This window comes from Parasteatoda tepidariorum, chromosome 11 (genome assembly GCF_982258835.1).
Source record: "Parasteatoda tepidariorum strain Cologne lab strain chromosome 11, Ptep-v5.0, whole genome shotgun sequence".
Classification (NCBI taxonomy): Eukaryota; Metazoa; Arthropoda; class Arachnida; order Araneae; family Theridiidae; genus Parasteatoda; species Parasteatoda tepidariorum.
In genome coordinates this window covers 23,211,199-23,232,200 of record NC_141765.1, presented here as the reverse complement: position 1 = coordinate 23,232,200, position 21,002 = coordinate 23,211,199, and the positions used below count along the sequence as shown (strand labels likewise).

The 21,002-nt window shown below is 29.6% G+C and overlaps 1 protein-coding gene across 1 annotated transcript in view; it reads left to right on the top strand.

Annotated features, from left to right (window-relative positions):
* The window catches only part of LOC107452620 (uncharacterized), a 256,452-nt gene that overhangs the window by 38,329 nt on the left and 197,121 nt on the right, over positions 1–21,002 (top strand). Inside the window, exons 2-3 of the mRNA XM_016069155.3 lie at positions 2,539–2,695; positions 10,251–10,382. Of these exons, the coding sequence (XP_015924641.1) occupies positions 2,539–2,695; positions 10,251–10,382 (289 nt within the window). The remainder of the gene's footprint in view (positions 1–2,538; positions 2,696–10,250; positions 10,383–21,002) is intronic.

The following is a 21,002-nucleotide window of genomic DNA, read 5'->3' as shown; positions in this document are numbered from 1 at the left end:
TCTTTTGGAGAGACCATCAAAACCTCCCCCAGCTACCGGGCAATTAATTCTCTGCACGAAATGCGTAGAAGGTCAAATAAGGAAACACGAAAAAATATCAAAACTAAGAATATTAACAATACAAATAAGTAGATTGATATGTATTCGAAATAATTTGAAAAAGATCTTTTTGACGATTTCTGAAAGAGAATGACAACTTCATGAATGACAGACTGCTATCAATGATTTATTTTTAGATTTGAAAGTTAATTAATTAGAAAAAAAGTTATTTTAGAAAAAAGTAAGCATCTCAAGCAAGCAAACCTCTTTTCATTTTTTAAAACTAACTAATTCTTATGATGTAAAATGAAATGCAAATTTGAACAAAAACCGTAATTGTTTATTTATTTAAAATAGTTCTATTATTCATAAATGGTAAATTTGTTTTTGCACATAATTTAAGGTCTTTTTTACCGACGATAAATTTTGTTTATCGATCCGGTTTTCGTGACGCCAACAGAAGTGACATTTCCGCACCAAGAAAATGAAACCGGGAAAAATTAAAATTGCTTGCGAAAAATCATGTACCTTCGATAACATTTTGAAGTCAATGAGGGTAACCCTTAAGAATGACCAACCTCCATTAACGACCATTTTACCTTAGAACAGAGAGAGTGGTCGCTTCCTTGAAATTTCACTGTACATAAATTTCATATTCACCTGTCCATTTAATACAAATGAACTCAATGCTTACTCTGCATAATGACTTTCGCATGTTCTGCAGTTTAAACTGCAGTCTAAAATTGATTAAACATTTAACATATTGAATAAGTTGGAAATTTGGTTTAATGCTCTTTGATGCTTCAAAATTTGCCCCATCGTGCAACTTCCCATTTTAACGCTGTAGCAAATTAAAACTAATCTAATTTATTATTCGTAACTCTGTTTTAAAATAGTAAACTATTTTATTTTCATATGGATTCATTGCATGAATGATTATTGCGTATTTCTATAAATTTGTATTATAAATATTAAATGAATTTAAGTTGAGCTTATTGAATTATTTGTAAAAGATGCACATTATTTCGCTATGTTTTAGCTGCTCAATTTCTCACTTATAAGTGGTTGAAATGGTTTCAGACGTTGGTAATATTTATATCAGGAATAACCATTACGTGTCCTTAGCTTTGATTAGTTTCGATCGCAAATGAAATGCATATCACTACTTATGCAATACGTATCACACTTATAAGTTAAGGTGGCATTTTAGGATAAAAATTAAAATTTCGTATCTTTTAATAATTCAAATAGCTAACAATAGTGTAATAATAGTGGTAGTGGTTCATTCAAACATATGCTACACTTATAAAGATGTATGACATTACAATTTTAAGAAATGTAATTTCATGTTTGTTTTTTTAAACGATTTATTATATATATTTACTTTTGAGTGCCTCTAAAACGTTAATGTCAGGTGAACTAATCAAGAAATTGTGAAATCTTAGAGTATACTTTAAATTTTTAAATGCGGATAGTTTTTAAAGAGCTGTTTTTATACAGGCTGTTCCATAATAGCTTCATTTAATGCATAATTTTAGAAATTTTTTTTTAAAAAAAGATACTTATTTGGTGTCTTAAATTAGTATAAGTATAGTAAGTGTGGAAAAAAAGTTATACTATTTGATGAAACTTGAATATTAATTTATTTGACCAATATTTGACTTTAAATTGCTCTCTTCCGACAATCAAAATGGTTTTGAGGTTTTTAGTGCAATCGTTCTAAGTAGTAGTTTGCTAGATGTCGTTTTTTTTGTTTTTTCCTCATTGAAATGTGTATATTTTTTGAAAAGGATTTTAAAACTCTATGTGAAGAGTGGTTATTACGAATTATTTTTTGTATAAACACCTCAAAATAGTCATAGTTTTAAATCTTTTGTCTTAAAAAGGACCGACCACACTGCAAAGATATCGAATCAAATTACTGTAAAATGTACTGGCACTCAGGGTACCGGTAATTTTTACCTTTATATCCATTTTTAACTTAAAATTTTACGGTACAAAAAAATCTAATATTATATAGTAATATTAACTGTAAAATCATAATAGTAATATTAACAGTAAATTTAAATATTACTCTAAAAATTAGGTTATAAAATGTTACACTAAAAATGGATTTTACGGATTCTACACCCAGTTTGCCTGTTCTTTTTACAGTAATTTGATCCCGAATTTTTTACAGTGCATTTACAAAATAACTAACAAGATAGTCTTTTGCCCCTTACTACTAGATTGCGCGTATTCTGTTAAAGTGCAATGCCTAACTGTGGAATACAATAATATTGCTTTGGGTCTTATTTACTGTGTGTGATAAAACACCAATTCCGAGGCTATTTATTTTAAAAACTGTTCTTTAAGAAATACTTTTTTTTGTCACAATTTTACGCGTCTGACTTCAATCTTACACCGTATCAGTTTTATAAAATTTTTAAATTTTTTGACCATTTAATTGATTTGAGACTCCAATGAGTGAATTATATTTATACTTTTTTCTTTTTATAGGGAGCTACCCATATTTACTACAAAAGCCCATGTCTTCCACATTGATCCAAAGACTAAAAGGTCGTGGGTTCCAGCCAGTTCGCAAGCAGTCAACGTTGGATTTTTCTTCGATTCTACACGAAATTTTTACAGAATAATCAGCGTTGAAGGATCAAAGGTATTAAAAAAGAGTTTATAACATCTGATTTTAAGCTAGTCTAAATTTATTTATATGCATTATGCCAGTGATTTCTAAATTGTGGTACCCTTACAACATTTAAAAATGTCTCACGGCGACCGTCATATACTAATAGTGTGTGCTATAATATTTGTTATTTATATGCATGTAATAAAGGTATGTATGTTATCGTTAAGATTCTAAAACAGAAACTACTTAAGTAATTGGTGAGTATAATTGTAAGCAATGAGAAGGCATTATAAGCAATATATAGGATATTATGAATATATACGATGAGGGAAAGTGTATGTAAAGCACAAATGTATACCATGCGCACTCCGAATATTGTAAATTTGTTTGGTGCGAGTATGGAAAATTTGTTTAAAAAGAAAAAATTAAGTCTATCAAAATGAAAAAAATTAAGGCAATTTTTCGAAAGCTCCATCGTTGCTCCATCGTTCTATGAATGATGTTTTTTTGCGAATAATATGCTATTTTCATAACTGCTGTGAGTTAGCATCAGTTACTCATGACTGTTAGTTTAAACTTAGCCTATATATAGCCAGCGCTCTCTAGTCTTATTTTGAAAATGGCGCAAAAAGACATTCTGGAGAAAAGCCATAATTACTTGATAAATGAAAAGCGTTTATTGTCTAACTTTTTAATATTTAAAAACTTACTGCAATACTGCATTATGTAGGCCAAAGGTTGCCAAAGTGGTCTATATAGACCCCCAGGAGTCTATTTAACAAAAGCGGGGATCGATCTGAGCTAGGGGGTCGAATGGGAGTCGATCCGAATCGGAAGGGCCGATTGGGGATCAAAGAAAAAGCAGTTCTTAATATGCAAATCACACATACCTAATTATGTAAAAGTGAGTATGTAAAAGTGAATTTTTTTTTAAATTGACTTAATATCAGTTTCTTTATAGAACATAAATTAATAAACGTATATTTATTCGGGTGAAACAAGTATTTCCGTACCAGCACGTATTAGCACGAACTCTGCATTTCTGCTTTCACATGTGTACAAATACAGTATCTAATGGAGTTTTATTTTAATTAACAGAAAATTACTTTTATGGGGTCGATGAAGATTTCAAAAAATAATATAGGGGTCGATGATCAAAACAGTTTGGCGACCCATGATGTAGGCTCATAAAAATGTGCAAAATTTGAGTTAAGATAGTGATTTTGATAAATTTCATCTAGGTGGGAAAACGTCGCCCAATTGGTGATTTTTAAAAAAGTTTATTAACTTTTAAATTATTTAAGTTATTTTTCCGTTCTACAACCTAGATAATTCTACATGGCAAGATGGTATATTTAGTTTATAATTATAGCTTTACCTCAAGTGCAAGGCACTTAAATGGTGTTTTATTTATTTTCATTGGTTAAAGATCTTCGAAAAATCGTGTTAAGCATTCCAATTCCAACTTTTCCATCATACTAAAAAGTGGAAAAATGCTATTTGTAGGTTCATTATGTTTTTCTTTTGTTGTAAATTTTGTAAAAGTTTTTTTTTAAATTTTTTATTTGTAACACGTTAGTTTATGTATATAAAAAAGATGGTTTGAAACATTTGATTTTAAATAACTATTATATAATCAGTTCTTAATGTGACTTTTAACATTCATTTTCGACCTTCAAATTCAATTATTTTTCAAAATGTATCAAGTCTGTGCGTGCCACTCTGCCACGAATGCTGCATGTTGGCTTAAGACATAACTTTTTAAAACGCTTCATTTAGTTTTCGCATTTATTTTTAGGTATTAATTTTCGAACGTTAGCTTCTCTTTAGAACAGCAACAGCTGAAATACCAGCTTCACACAGTATTGAGTAGTAAAGGGAATACGAACCCTCATAGCTTTTTCATATAGCATATGACAGAATAACCTATCTTGCATATTTTCTTAACTCCTTTAACCTTGTAAATTTTTCTTTTTAAATAGTACCAGATTGTTGTTAAAGGATTATTATTAGACAAAGAATCGTAGATAATTCGTGGTACCCCTAACCTTATTCCTCGTCACTCCAGAGTGCTATGGTACTCGCTTTGACAACCCCTATATTATGTGAAGTCGAAATTTAAAATTTAAAAAAAACTTTTTCTATAGCTTTGAGTACTGGAGATTAAATGATAATAAGTTTTGTACTTTTCAAATATTTTAGAATTCTCATGATAAAACTTTCTCAACTCAGCTTGGATCAATATTTCGGCCATAATTTCTTGTAGTATTATTAAACCAACTTTCTGGGTCAAGGTGAAAAAAAATGAGAAAAAGACAAATTCCTTTCTTTTGGAAAGGCTTTAAAATGATTACTTATAAATGAAATTAAATTTTTAAGAAAAATTTTAATGTAAAATTTCGGAACGTAGTGCAAGAAGCAAGTTTATCCAAATTTTTCAAATACTTTTTAATTATACAGGGTGTCCCAAAAGGTCGTTTACAAACTTAACATGCTGGTCTGTCATATCATGATGAACAAGATTTACATACGAACTTGTGTCCGAAAATTAAAACTGAGACCGCTAGAGGGCAATAAGTGCATGTTTGGATGAGGAGAAAAAAAATGATATCGATAGCGGTGTTAATGTGATTTTTATTATAAAACATCATTACATCATAGCAAATGCTCAAAACTCCTTCCATTCGCCACAATGCACGTTTCACAGCGTCGGCGCATAGATTCAAGAGCCCGTTCAAATTGGCCAGGAGTGTCACGGACACGTGCTGCCGCTTCCGCGATCCTGGCGATAAGATCCATATCCGATGTTACAGGTGTCTCGTACACTATGGACTTCATGTGTCCCCACAGGTAGAAATCCAGGGGAGTCAGGTCGGGGGATCACGGCGGCCATGGGACAGGTCCGCCTCTACCGATCCAGCGATTAGGATAAATCCTATCGAGGTATTCTCGAACAGCGTAGCTAAAGTGGGCAGGCGCTCCATCATGCTGAAACCAGAAGTTTCGGCGTGTAGCAGCTGGAACGTCACCCATCAGATCCGGCAAAACTCTTTCTAAAAAAATGCGATAGGTATATCCGTCGAGGCGTTCAGGTAGAAGGTAAGGGCCAATCAACATGTCATCGATAATACCAGACCAAACGTTTAAGCTGAAACATTGTTGATACGCATGGGCACGTGTACATCTTGGGTTTTCATGCGCCCATACGTGCATGTTGTGCAGGTTCACGACACCATCCCGTGTAAAGCAGGATTCATCAGAAAACAAAATCCATGATGGAAAATCTGGCTGTGCAACCCGCTGTTGCAAATACCAGCTTGAGAATGCAATGCGTTTGGGATAATCGTCAGCGCACAATGCCTGTACTTTTTGGAAGTAAGGGTGTTGCATGTCATCGTGCAGTATGCGCATTATGGTGGAACGAGTTACACCCAAGACACGTTCGCCTTCTCGGAGACTTCGTTGCGGGTTGATGGCATACTCCTGTAACACGGTTTCCTCTACGACAGGTGTGCGTGTAGCACGTTCTCGACCGATGTGACTACGTGCTACGAAAGCACCCGATTCACATAATATGCGGTGCAATCGTCCAAACAAAACATGACTTGGCTGACGTCTGTTTGGTAAGCGCTCAAGGTACGTCCGTGCCGCGGCTCGTCCATTTCCATCAGCGGCGCCGTATACGTAGTGCATGTCGGCCATTTCTGCTTTACTAAACTCATTCATCCTTCTCCTTCAACGTTCACGCCTGAAATGATTGTTTTTCCCACTCTCCCGTTTTCGTGCAATTATCGCCCTCTAGCGGTCGCAGTTTTAATTTTCGGACGCAAGTTCCTATGTAAATCTTGTTCATCATGATATGACAGACCAGCATGTTAAGTTTGTAAACGACCTTTTGGGACACCCTGTATGTAACTGTGCAGAATAGAGCTGTTTCGATTAGTGCAAGAACCGGTCTCAAATTATACAAGAGTCCGTGTTTGGTAATTAGTATGATAAAAAAAAATTACATAAACTGAGAACCTGGACTTACCTTGCTGTTGCACCAACAAAAAATTACATAAACTGTGAATCAAGACTTACTTTGCTTTTGCACCATTACGTAAAGTGTGAATTGGGACTTCCCTTGCTATGGCACCAGCCGATCGCTTCGTATTTGAAGTCAAACATGGAAACATCTCTCTTCTTCTATCTTTATTTTTTGGGCAGTGAGGATTATATTTAATATTGCTTTTTTTTCACTTGATTTTATTACTTTAAAATATATGACTTTTTTTTTCGGAAAAAGAAGGTAATAAATATTTTTAAATGTAAGAGAAAAGTCAACTAAGAACTTTTAAAATTGTTTTCTTTTATGCGTAATAAAAAAAGGGTTTTAAGTTGCGCTTTAGTTCTTAGCTTTATCGGTATTTGTTCGTCGGTTTGTCAGATGAAATTACGTGATTTGAGATAACCAAATTTGCCCATAATTCAATTTCGATAGAACAAAAAATGTCGGTTACTATCTTTTTTTTTTTTTAAAGACTTTACTAAACCGTTATATATTTACACTATTATATTATTTCGTTATAAAATATAATGCTAGACAACTTAGTAGGGTCAATCAGGACTATTTGAAATAATACGGCCATTGTAAAACGCGTCGTGAAAACGACCCAAATTTTTAAAGAAATTAAATGAAGCCAGTCCTTATTTCTTAGGAAATATATGTACCATTAATTACCTGTAACAAACATACTCAAATTATAATAATAGAAAAATTCTTAAATTAAAAATTAATTATCCTTACTTCTTGAAAGAAAAACTTTTTGTTAGACTTAAATAATTATATAGATAACTAATTCTAATGTTTAGTTTAAAATAATTCAGTAAAAATTAATTTTAAGTCAATTAACTTCGAAATTTGTTTAATTTAGTTTAGTTTACAAATTATCAAAATCAGGTAGTTAATATGAAACATCTTTTGGGGGCTGACGTGAGACGGCAAATATGAAACACGGTTTAAATTTCTTAGGCTAATTAAATATCCAGCCATTTTCAAATGCATTTTCCAATGCTCCTGGTTAATTGGAAAGGTTGTCTGTATTTTCTCTTCTGCCTGAAAACTTTTAAGCTTATTAGGAAACGTGCGAAGAATTACTCAAATGGACTGAATTTGGCTTTTATTAGCCTTTGTGGGTCCTTACAATAAGCCTAAAAAGTGTCTGGCTGATTAGAAAATACTGAAGACGTTTCCAATTGGCTTTGTGCATTGCAAAATGACGGCGGCTGATTGCAAAAAACCTCATTATTCAATTAGCCTTTGTTACATATATTTATAAATTAAGCGTTTTTCTTAGGCTCGTCGAATTTGTTCAACATTAATGTTGAAATTTCTTGTTTAAGTATTATCTTCATTTTATGGATGTATTTATATTTGTGAAGTATACTCGCTATGTAATTTTTATATTTATTTATTTATTTGTTTTTTATTTATTCAATTTTCTCTAAAAGTATATACTTGATTTCTATTTTATAAGAGCATCGCCAGGGAAAAAAAGATTACTGTATTTATGTTAGAGTATACTTACATTAAAGTGCAATTTTTTATCTCGATGTGTTTCATTTTTGATGTTTAGTTCTAAAACATTTTTCTTCACTTCACCGATAGTGCCACGCCCTGTAATCCTTAAATAAATGTAATCTTTCTTTAACCCTATCAAGAGATTAAAGATTACGCAATGCAGCAAAGGAAACTGAATGGAATTTTTCTTTTAATCGGATTAAATATTGCAGATAATTAGCATTCTACCCGTTTTCTAAAGCTTTTTTTTGTTAGTTTTTGTTTCTTACTTCTAGAGAAAAAAAATCAGTTTTTTTTTGCTAAGGCAGTAGCTATGACTATTTTTATTCATTGTAGAATTAGAAAAAAGGAATCGCCAAAATGATTAGAATAAGTTAATTTATGCGATTCGGAGCGTAGAATATAAATATTTTCAAATATTTATAAATATTTTTCCTGCAACCAGTCTTTATTGCTTTTTCATAAAAAATATAATAATGAGTACTTAAGTTTACTCCAATGGGAATTATATTTATTGGTTTAAAAAATTAGAAGAATCTTTCACTCCACTTCTTTATACAAACTATAAAAATTTATCGTAAGTATAAATTTTTTTTATTATTTTTTTTTGCTTAGGCGCTATGACTATTTTTATTCATTGTAGAATTAGAAGAAAGGAATCGCCAAAATGATTAGAATAAGTTAATTTATGCGATTCGGAGCGTAGAATATAAATATTTTTAAATATTTATAAATATTTTTCTTGCAACCAGTCTTTATTGCTCTTTCATAAAAAAATATAATGAGTTCTTAAGTTTGCTCCAATTGGAATTATATTTATTGGTTTAAAAAATTAAAGGAATCTTTCACTTCACTTCTTTATACAAACTATAAAAATTTATTGTAAGTATAAATTTTTTTCATAATTTTTTACTCATCTCATAATTCTAAAACCGCAGGAAACCAATCACAGAGCTCTTTTTCCCTCTATAATATATTTATTAATTACAAATAAAATATAAGTTATGTTTTCATTTAGTTGAACAGATAGGGGACTTATGCTAAAAAAAAAAATTATTCGAACAATTATGAAAAGAGACCACCACATATTCTTATTTAATCATGATCGACATAGAATTTTGAAAATTTGGGAGGAGAGGAAGACAGGATGGAAGAATGTCAAAACCAATTTGGTTGCCACGTTGGTCTTATAATCAATCGTCTTTCAACTCCTCTTTCTTTCCTCCTGAAATAAACAGGTTTGGATGTTTTCAATCTTGCTTTCTTGAATTGCTATGGCTCAGGGGATAGTGCATTCGCCTCGGAATGAGGTGGCCCAGGTTCGAATCCCAGCGTTGACTGGGGGATACGAATTCTGCTCCCGGCTTACAATGATGTAATTCATTACAATGATGTAACAATGCTGTAACATTACAATGACCACAGTGATGATTCAAAATATCCTTAGTGGTAGATGATAATAGGGTAGAATCCCCTTGTTGATGGGTTAACCATAGGAGATTAACCATAGGAGGATACCAGTGGTGACTGGTTAATGCGAATTCCACTGCTGGCTCGCATCAGACGAAAGTGCTGCAGTAAAAATATCTTTAGTGGTAGACGGATCATGGAGTAGAATCTTCTTGCAATGCGGGTTAGTTCCATCAAAAAGTCCTCCACGATGGCTAGTTTGTCTTGCTTGACCTAGGAATTCCGTTGTCTTCTAGGTTGGGTTCAAAATTACAAGGCTATGGAGTTGAACATTGATAGTCGTAAACTCAGAATGGGGTCGGCTGTTCAACACCGATTCTAAAAATAAAGTAAATGTATTAATAAATCTCGCCTTTCTCGCACTTTTTATACCATCGGATAGTTTATTTATTAATAGTTTATTTAACTTATGCTCCAATAGTTTTTTGTAATAATTTTTTATTCACCCTATAAATGATCTAATTTCAGTCCAGAAATAAATTTTAGACTCTGTATAATAAATTTTCTGTAGTTTTTACGTATTTATATCTAAATATTTTCTTTTCTTTCTAGGCTGTCATTAATAGTACTATTACCCCAAATATGACTTTCACAAAAACCTCACAGAAATTTGGTCAGTGGTCAGATATTAGAGCTAATACTGTTTATGGTTTGGGGTTTGCATCTGAACCGGAGCTTAACAAAGTAAGTTGAAGTATTTCATGATTTTAATTGTGTCTTGTAAAGCTATAGTTTGTCTAAAGTAAGAACTCTCCTAGCCATTTGTCTGGACCCGTGGCGGTAACTATGGTAACGAAGTGTAACTATTTCAAGTAGGAGTGTGGGGTCACTCTTTAGGACAGGTTTTGGGTCGGGTTGGCGAGAGAAAGGAAACCTTTTTCTTCGCTATTCTTGTTTCCATAGCAGCAGATGGCCTCAGACTTTGTGTGACGGGGGGAGTTCTTACCGTAGACAAAGTATAATGGTTTTAATATCAGTAACAATTCTGCTTAAAACCTTGTAAATATTTTATTGTTTTTGTGAACCGAATGAAATCAATTGGTCATCCCATCTTATTTTCAAAGATATACAGACCTCACACCGTGACTTCTTGTAGAAAATAAAACATTTTAGGTGTTTCTGTGGTAGTTGGACACACTTGGGTGTTTTTAAGCTTTCAATTATTGCTGTATTGAGGCTTGAGAATTGAAATTGTTCTCACCAGAGTGTCTTAGGCTTACTATATAGTATTAAAATCTGGAGATCTGGTTGATCAATCTTTATATGTGCGAAAATCTTCACTTTTCAGAAAATCACAGATAAGATGAATTCTTGAGTGTCCGTGTGTTTTTGTCCATTAGAATGGAATTAGAAACAACTGCTGTACACAGGTGGTGCACATTTGAAGAAAAAAAAGCTTCACCCTGCTATCAATATAGATCGTTCACGTTTGGCGCATGCCAGTTATTATTCTGAAGAATCAGTCCTGCTATTTAATTGTCATACCTCCCATCTTTGTGCTGTCGTTCTCTAAATTGTGCTATCTGTTCTTCTACTTCACAAGGGCTTATAAGTCGTACTCATGTAATTGAGCACACAAGCCTGTGTATGTATGTGTATCAATGCATTAAATAGTTTTGTATAGTATTATTCTATTTTTTGATTGAAGATTTTTAGAATCTACTAAGGGTTTCTCAGTAACGTTACAGGTGATTTTCTTGTATATTTACTAAAAGCTCCTTAGTTAACATACTAACAGCTTCTTGGTATGGCTAATAAGGAAGTCTATGTGTTCTTTGCTGAGTTTTATCCTGTAATACTGCTTGAAAAGAAACTGCGTGGATTACTAGAAAAACTCGTTGAATACCAGTTTCCTATAGATTTTTTGGTAATAATGTTTTTTTCTACTATATAATGATTTTTCAAACGAAACAATAGAATGAATCAATATTTTTAAAAATGTCTCTCATCGCACATTCTTGTGAACAGTAAAATTAACACTTCCAAAATGATGCAAAGCAATATTGCGGCTGTGCAGCTTTTCTTCGAGATGAAGTCTTTCTTTTTGAAGAATATACAGCTTAAATCGCAACACCTGTGATCTTTAAGTTGTGAGGGAAATTTTTTTTTTCCAAATTAAAGGCTAAAGATGCACGTGGAATTTTTTTAGAGGACATCAATTTTTGTTTTAACTGCAGGTTTTTTAAAAACAATATTCACCCCCCCCCCCAAAAAAAACACCTTCGGATAATTGTGTATGGCCAAAAAAAAACATGCAATTAAATTAAATGATCTTGAAGTACTTCTATAATGAATGTATTCTAATGTAATTTTAAAAATACAGTTTGAATTTGAGGCTAATTCCTTTAGATTTGTTTGAGCTATTAGTTCGGCCTAGTTGAAACACTTTTTAAGTTTTTTTTTTTTTTGGACGAGCGTAATGACCGCGTAAAATTCGAGTGCTTACTTATATAGTTTTCATAGTCATAAATCTTAGGGTATATTTTATATCATATCTATGGTATATCACTTTATTATTTATCATTTTATTTTTATTTAAGTATTAAGATTAAGTAAAAATAATAAAAAATAAGTAAATAAATGCAATAAATAATTTAGTAAATAAATTTTTATTTTCTTAAATTTCAGAGGCAAGCACTAACTCTAAACATATAATTTCTGTGTTGAAGTTATTTTCATTCTCGCAACTTTTGACTATAATACGTTTTTTTTCTGTTGAATAAAACAAAAATTAAGAATTTTTCCCAAAGTTTTAACAAATCATTGTAATTATAACGTCATTGATTTAATTTAACATCTAAAGTATACTTTTATGTTTTCACTTTCGATTTGATTTAGGGATTCTGCAATGTTTCATCGCTTGATCAAACCCTTATTTTTAACAGATTATTTCCCTTTTTTTTGTATCTCGATCTATCAAATATTTGTTTATCTTACTTTCAGCTGATTGAGCGTAAAATTGGTAGCTGAATAAACGATACAATCTATCATTCATCAATCATTCAATGATTGGATAAATTAATTTAATTTGTGATTGATGACAGAAAAATGATCAAAAATAATGAAGTAACTAAGATGCTGTAAAAATATTTCGGTGAAATAGAGAGAAAAGATGTTAACAGTATTAATTAAAAATAAACAGTTTTAGAAGATTGACAAAGAGGATTGTTTTGAAATACAAAGGAAGAAAAAAATAGTCATTCTTCTCTCGCTATCTTAAATTTAAGTTTTCCTTTTTTATTTTATTTTATGATGTTTAAAAAAAAATTTATGATAGAAAAAAATTTATCATTCTACACTAAAAAAAAAAAAAAAAAAAAAAAAAAAGCTTCTGCTATATTAAATGTAGAGAAATATGTTTCATAACTTATATAATATCTAAGGATTTTACTCTCTTTTGGAGTAATAATTTTGAATAAAGTAAATTTGAACTAAACTCAGTTGGGCAGCAGCCCATTTATTGGATTCGCAAATGCAACTGATAATAGAAAAAAAAAAGCAAATGGAAGATTCTTAATTATCTCTCACCTGAAAGAAGAAATTGAAATTTTTTATTTTAGTTTATTTTCTAAAATGTTTTGATTTTAAAGTTCAAAAAGTTTTATTTTCAGTATTATGTGCAGAACTGTTTTTTTTTTCTTTAAAATTTCTGTCGTTATTAAGAAAATTGACTAGTATCTGATCTATTTACCGAATAGAATGTTTAAAAGAATTTATTTACTATCTTAATTTGTGTTAGTATATTATTTGTGTACAAACAATTTTTTTTAAACATTTTGCGTATTTTTCTTTTCTTAATTCTTATCATGCAATTAGTTTTACAATGTAATTAAATAGAAAAAATACCCATGAAAAAAATATGTTAAATTGCAAAGAATTTTTAAAATGTCAGCAATGTAATGTAATTAACTAATTTTTAAATCTTTTCTATTCTAAAACAAAGTCTAAAATTTTTATGAATAAAGTAAAATTTCTTGATATTTATTTTTTAAATCAGGAATATAATAATAATAGTTACAATATCTAATTTTATGAAATATTTATATTTTGAACTTTTATGTTGGAAAACTACATGTGCTTATTATTCTATCTTTGGTATTCGCATATAGATGGCAGCACTATTGATTCTATTTGCTTTGCTTTACATTTTATTAAAAATGAGTATATTCATTTTAAGGTATCGTTTTTGAGTTTTAGATGTAATCATGATAGGGATGTAAATGTAACAAAATGCATTAATAAATATAACGAAGATTAAGATTGAAAAAAAAAATGTTTTTGTTAAATCAAGCAACTTGGTTTTTTCCATTTAAATTGAATTTTTTGATTAATTTAAAATAAAAGTTAAAATTATATTTTAGGCAGCAGTTAAAAGTAACTAAACCATTAAAAAATATTTCACATGAACCTTTTTTCAAGTATTAATATATTCAATAAACAAAAATTTAACTTTTGTTTCATAGTTATGTTAACATGATAAAAGAGGATAATAGCTGAACATTTAAAATATACATATTATTTTAGGACTTCATTATGCTTAACACTTAACCTCTGAATGTTATTTTAGTAATGCATGTAAAAGAGTATTTCTCCTTTGCTTGTCGGTAGGCAGAAATGCAATAATTCAGCATTATTTTGATTAATGTTATTATTTAGTAGTATCCAATTTGTAGCATTAGTGCCATTTTATTATTATAAAATGTGAAATTCTCGTTTTTTTTATTTATTGAATTGATACAAATTTTACTATGAAATATTTAAGGCAATATATTTTTCGATTAAAAAAATATTTATGAATAATAAAATTGTTGAAAGGAATAAAAATGCAAATGGGTTACGTTAATGCATGAAAAAATAGTTAATAACCATTAGTAATAGTAATAACTATTTAAAAATAAATTAAGAATAAAAAAATTTTTCTTTTCTATTAGCATATAGGAACCTAATTGTAAAATATAACAGTATGCTTGTTTACATATGCAACTTTAAATAAAATAATAAATACAAATAGTATTTTAAATAAATTTTGAGTATTTTTATTAGTTAAAATCATTTTTATACAAAAAATGTACTTGAAAAATGTAAAATTAAATTTTTTCACCTTTATTCAATTTGTATTGATGTTACATAAATATTTTAGGAGAAAATGTGACATTATTTTTATGCCAGTTGTATTCTTAACTAAGAGTATTTATATAAATAATATATTAACCCCTTAACGATCGGTTAATTTTCAAGAAAACGGTCATAAAAGTGCCTATTTTTTTGGCTTTTGTATTTGTATTACGTATTTGATTAGTGCTGCAACTAGTTTGAAATAAACTATCTACAATTACCTTAAAAATATCCAGGTACTGCCATCAGGTGTGTAAGATGAGAAATAAAATGTTTTCCGGACAAAAGAAATAAATTAGTTTTTTTCTTATTGGCACGTTACTACTTAACACTGCAGCCCGTCAATATCACGGGAGCGAAAAATAGCGGGCGAAATCTCACCCGTCATTTTCACGGGAGCTAGAAGGAAGGGGTTAAAATAACGATCTTGCTTTTTTTTTCACTACAAATTTTGACCCAAAGCAGATCTGAATTTCGATTTCTCATGTTCTGTCTTGTACTTACATGTTTTCGTTCTATTTTATGCTGAGAGTTTTTTTTTTATTTATTTAAATTTATTTTAAATTTACCAACTTTAATTCTTTAATACTTTCAAAATATAAGCAATTTATCAGGAAACAATGCTGTGATACATATCTTTGAAACAACATTAAGTGATATTTTTAAAACCCAAAAACCGCTTTCTTTAATAACATATTATGAGATTGATAAAGCATTCCTACATTGTGCCACCACTCAAGAATAAAAATAAATAAATAAAATAAATGAATAAAATAAGTAATTAATAGAGAAAAAAAAGTATTGTTATTAACACTTTTCTAATATTTTCGGAGGAAAAAACCTAGCAACCATTGTTTGACATTGGTTAATGGTCATTGGTTAATAATTGGACATTGGTTGGAAATTAAATAATGATTTAAACTTTTTAATAACCATGATTTTAATTTCTTTTAAAATTATTTATAAAAAATTACAATTAATCAGGCTCTAATTATTTTTTTAAAATTTATAATAATATATATTAATAATTATGTTTGCATTCATTTTTTTTCAATTTAAAACTTATTTTTTTTCCTGTTATCTATCACTATTTTTAATGTCGAAATATTTATTACAAAATTTATTTTTTTAATTATTATATAAGAAAATACAGTACCTTCTGGTTGGTATAATCACAGGTAAAGGAAACTGTTATTGCATTTACTGTATTTGTTATTGCAACCCTTTACTACTATTTCATTTCCCAGAACGGAATCATTTTTATGTGATAACTTGAAAGTTTCTTCGGTAATCAAAGCTATGGCCACCGGATATCAGAACTAAAATTACTCACAGCCTACTATTAACGAAACTATTTATATATTGCAATATTGATTATAAAAATAAAGTTTAAATAATAAAAATAGAAAAGGTAACCTGAAATGTAGGATTCTGAGCTATAAGAGGATTAAATGTTTAAATAGATACATTTGTATTGTTGTTTAATATTAAAACATACTTTTAGAAAGCGCATCTTAATCAGAAGGGGTTTTCTTACGGAAATTGCGGTACAAATGTTTAATATATTATTATACATATTTTTATACAATTTTTTTTAAAAATAAAATCGGGAAACTACAGCAAAAATAAATAATTAAAAATGTTTAATTAAATATTTCATTGATTCTTTTATTTAAAATTAATCGAAATTAGAATTGCTAACAATTATTTAAATTAATTACTCGTAAGGTTCTTTTAATGTATTCCATTTGAAAATATTTTGTTCAAAAAATATTATAAAAGTTAATTACGCAATTTAAAAAAAAACATTTAACGTTTGTTCTTTTAAAAAATACGTCAATCAAATATTTTAATTAGTATTTTAATTAATGTAAAAAAAAGCATTTTATGTGATTATATCAAAACCACAATTAATCTCGAATGTCAGTGTAAAACGCAGTCTTTTAAAAATAATAAAGAAAAAAAAAGCCATAATTAGTTATTAATTTGATGAGTCTACTTTTGAAAAAAATATGAAAACATTTTTTTTTCTTTCTGTTAAGCGCTTGGATTTTATGTTGTCTCTAGATTAAGAATGTTGTGATGGAATTATTGTTCTCTACAATTAGAGTTGTTGTTCCTCTTAGGGATTGTGGTAAAAGAACCTTTAAGCAGGCTTTTCATATATAAAAATAGACCTTGTTAAAAGAAAAAAAAAACTTTAAAAACCGTAGAAATTGGTTTATAATTATTTTCTAGGAATAATGTCATTACTGTTAATAAAAAATTGTATACCGTCATGTGGGGCTACTTTGTGCAGGATTTCGCAGTTTTTGAAATTTGACATGTAAAAAAAACTATGTTAATTCAAACTTTAGTAAAATTTATCGATATTATATTCATAACTGGACTCCGACGAGTGAATTTGATCAATATTGGCATTGTTTGTATGTAATATTCACAAATAATAAGTCAAAACATACCTTGCACAAAATAGCCCCCAAGTGGGGCTACTTTGTGCAGCGATAGGAATTCAGTTTAATAATCATGTTTTTAGTAAAATATTGATATATAATTGTTAAAAAAATTAATTGTTGACATTTTTAATAACAAAAACATCAAGATATGTAAAGATATTAGTTTGAAAATAATTTTCAGCGTTAAGAAACCATTTTTTATAAAGAATTTTTTCTTAAAAAGAATGTTTATTTCGAAACATTTGAGTTTAAACAAAAGGAAACCATATACATTTTTGAACATTGAAATAGATGAAATTTCAAAAATAATAATTAGTACATATTCATTAACATTTATAATATTGATAAATTTGAACATAACATACTTGAATGAAAATGACAGAATTTGCTCCTCAGTTTCTGTCAAAATCATCTGATGTCCTATAAAATATATTTTTATGTGTTAAATCGTTTGATTAATTCATTGAAAAATCTTTGTAGAAGAAAAATAATAGTTTACCAGCACGTTTCACGTGTTTCTTGTGAATTTTATTAGAGATAGTATTTCCTTGAATTTTGTACATCCGAGAAGCTTCTGCAATCGACATACCACCAGCAACTGCTTGCAAACATTGTTGCAGCTTTTCTAAAGTGTAATCACGGTAGTTTCTCGTTCCAGGTATTTTTTTTATAACGTCTGACCATTTTTCTGTCGAAAAAAAAAACGAATGAAACTTTGCACAAAGTATCCCCACAGTGCATTTTTTTTTCATTTTCCGTTTATTTGTTATTAATTTTCAAAATTTTTTAGCACTTACAGGATATAATTGTTTATCAATATATAAATAAAAAATTTTGCACTTACGATAGTTGTTTTATCAACGTCTTTGCATTGCACTGCTAAAGTTTCCATGCACACTTTTCGACGTCCGACGTTCTCGGAAAATTGTTGACATTAGATAAACAAAACACACTCTGAGATTGTGTTAAAATTCGAAAAAATGTTTGTAGTAATAGAGGAGACTTTATCTTCGAATTCCACACATTTTTAACGTGAAAAAAACATAATACTGAATAGCAGCACTTGAAAAGTGCCAAATTCGAATTTGCACAAAGTAGTCCCCGCTGCACAAAGTAGCATGACGGTACTGTTTAAAAAATTAAAGTCAGTTGAAAGCTATATTTAAAAAGAAAAAATCAATACAATGCTTAAAAAAAAGAGAAAAGAAACATGAAAATAAGAAGTTTTTAAATATAAGTAAAAGTGACTGTACGTTTTGGTTCGAATTTTAACTTTTTCCAAAATAAATACAAAAAAGGAAATTAAACATTTGTTATAGTACAAGATTCGAGTGTAAAGTCCCCACAAAAAAATCATTATTTGTTGCCAATAAATAATGCTTGTTTAATGTTCTTGTGAACTTTTTCGCATCACTAATTGACTGAGACCATATAATTTTAATTCTTAAACGTAAATATCAATATTTTATTTCTTGCCATTTCGTAAGAAACCTTAAAAAGGGTCGCTTTTTTTTAATTTTTTACAATTATTTTATTTTATCCTTTTTCGTAGTAGGATTCGTTAAGTCTTTAAAAATACTACGCCTTATTTTTCCTAATATTGTTCATATTATTGTTCCTAATATTGTTTTCATAATATTCCTACTGACTGTAAACCTTGATTTGAGGTGAGATTTATTTGTATTGCGTATAACTAGAGAGAAAGTTTTCATATCTACATAATTAATGATACTAATTTAAGGTAATAGTAAGAATTATATAGATCAAGGCGCGAAGTTTCGAAGGAAAAAAAAAATAAAAAAAACCGGAAATTACTTTAATATATAAGTAGATGTGACTATGCGTTTTTGTATCGAATTGCAATATTTTCAAATATATATAAAAGAAATCCAAAACTGAACCTATTAAGTTCCCACAAAAAAAAAAATCTTTATTTGTTGCCAATTAGTAATACCAGTTTAATGTTATTCTGAATTTTCCTCATCGTTAGTTAACTGAGACCATATCATCTTTATTCTTAAAAGTTACTATAAGTATTTAATTTCCTGCTTTTTCATGCAAAACCATAGAAAAGTTTTTTTTTTTTAAACTTTTTTAAAATCATTTTATTTTATTCTTTTTTGTCTTAGGATTCGTTAGTTTTTAAAAAAATTGCACTTTATTTTTCTTAATATTTTCTCGATTTTCTCTTGGCACTGACTGTAAATCTTGATTTGAAGTGAGATATATTAGTATTGCGTATAACTAGAGAGAAAGTTTGTATAAAACTGTTTATCTGCTTAATTATTGAAACTAATTATTTAAGGCATCAGCAAAAAATTACATAAATCAAAGCACGAAGTTTCCACTCTCCATTGGCGAACAAATATTTAGGGTTTTACAGTAAATTTTGTCTTGTAAAATATTGCGTTTTAAATCAAACAGAGAGAGAGGGAGAAAGAGAGAACTAGAATTTATTAAATGAAACTAAATTTGAGAGTTTACGTCTACGCGCTATAGATTAGAAAGTCACAATGGCTCGAAGGTAAAATACAGAAACTTTTAGCAGACTGAGACACTTTACTTAGACTTTCTATAACTGGATCCACCAAAGAGATTTTGACCCTTGGGCTTCAATTAACAAATGGCATTTTAGTGCAGAGAGATCCATTTAACAATAACCTTATTTTAAGTTTATATTATTCTTATTTTGCAATTAATGATTCAGTTTTGTAGCTTTCTACATTCCTTTGCAGTTATGGTCACCAAAAAATTCTTTATACTACATGCGTTAACATTTTTAAAATGTTTCATATTTTCTGTGAAAATAGTAGTGAGTAAGAATTGTCTGGTACATTCAGCACTGAAATTTCTTGCCCTGACGTAGATGAACCACACTAGTGAATATTGTTGATAATCATGGTTGAACCGCTGTGGTTCAGGGAATAGAGCATTCGCCTTCCAATGAGGTGAACCGGGTTCGAAACCCAGCGATGGCTGGTCGATATGAATTTCCGCACCCGGCTCGTACCGACCACTGTGCGAACCTAAAATATCCTCAGTGGTAGACGAATCATGGGTTAGAGTCCCCTTGCCGTCAAGCTAACCGTGGGAGATTTACATGGTTTTCCTCTCCGTGTAACGTAAATGCTGGTTAGTTTCATTAAAAGTCCTCCACGAAGACAGATTGCTCCCAATACTTTATCCAGGAGTTCCTTTGTCTTCTGGAGGAGATGATCATTGGTAGTCGCAAACTCAAAAATTAGGTCGGCTGTTCAACGACGGTTATAAATAAAGTATTAATGGATCTTGATCATGACACTTTCTCGTGAGGGAAAGAACCCAAGACCTTCGCGTTATTAGCACGGCGCTCTTACCAACTGAGCTAATGAGCTTATAAATATAAAATTATGTTTATATTGGAATTTCTTTTTGACGCAGTAGACTGGTCAAAATTACTGACTTAGCGTAAAAGAAATTTCAAAAAATAGTTTGTTTTTCATCCTAACTTTGAAACTGTTGATTCGGCGGTACCCTATTTAAAAGAAAGGCTTCATTAAAAAAAAAATTGTATATTAAGATTTTTGTTTTCTGTCGTTTTAGAGAAATAAATAAATTTTTAAGTTCGCTATTTGTATAATAAAGGAGCTTTATTCAGAAATTTGATTTTTTTTTCCTATGGCATCATTGAAAAAATTACCAAAATAGGCTTATTTATTCTGTTCTTTCTAACCCCTTAGAAGAAAAAAAAAAT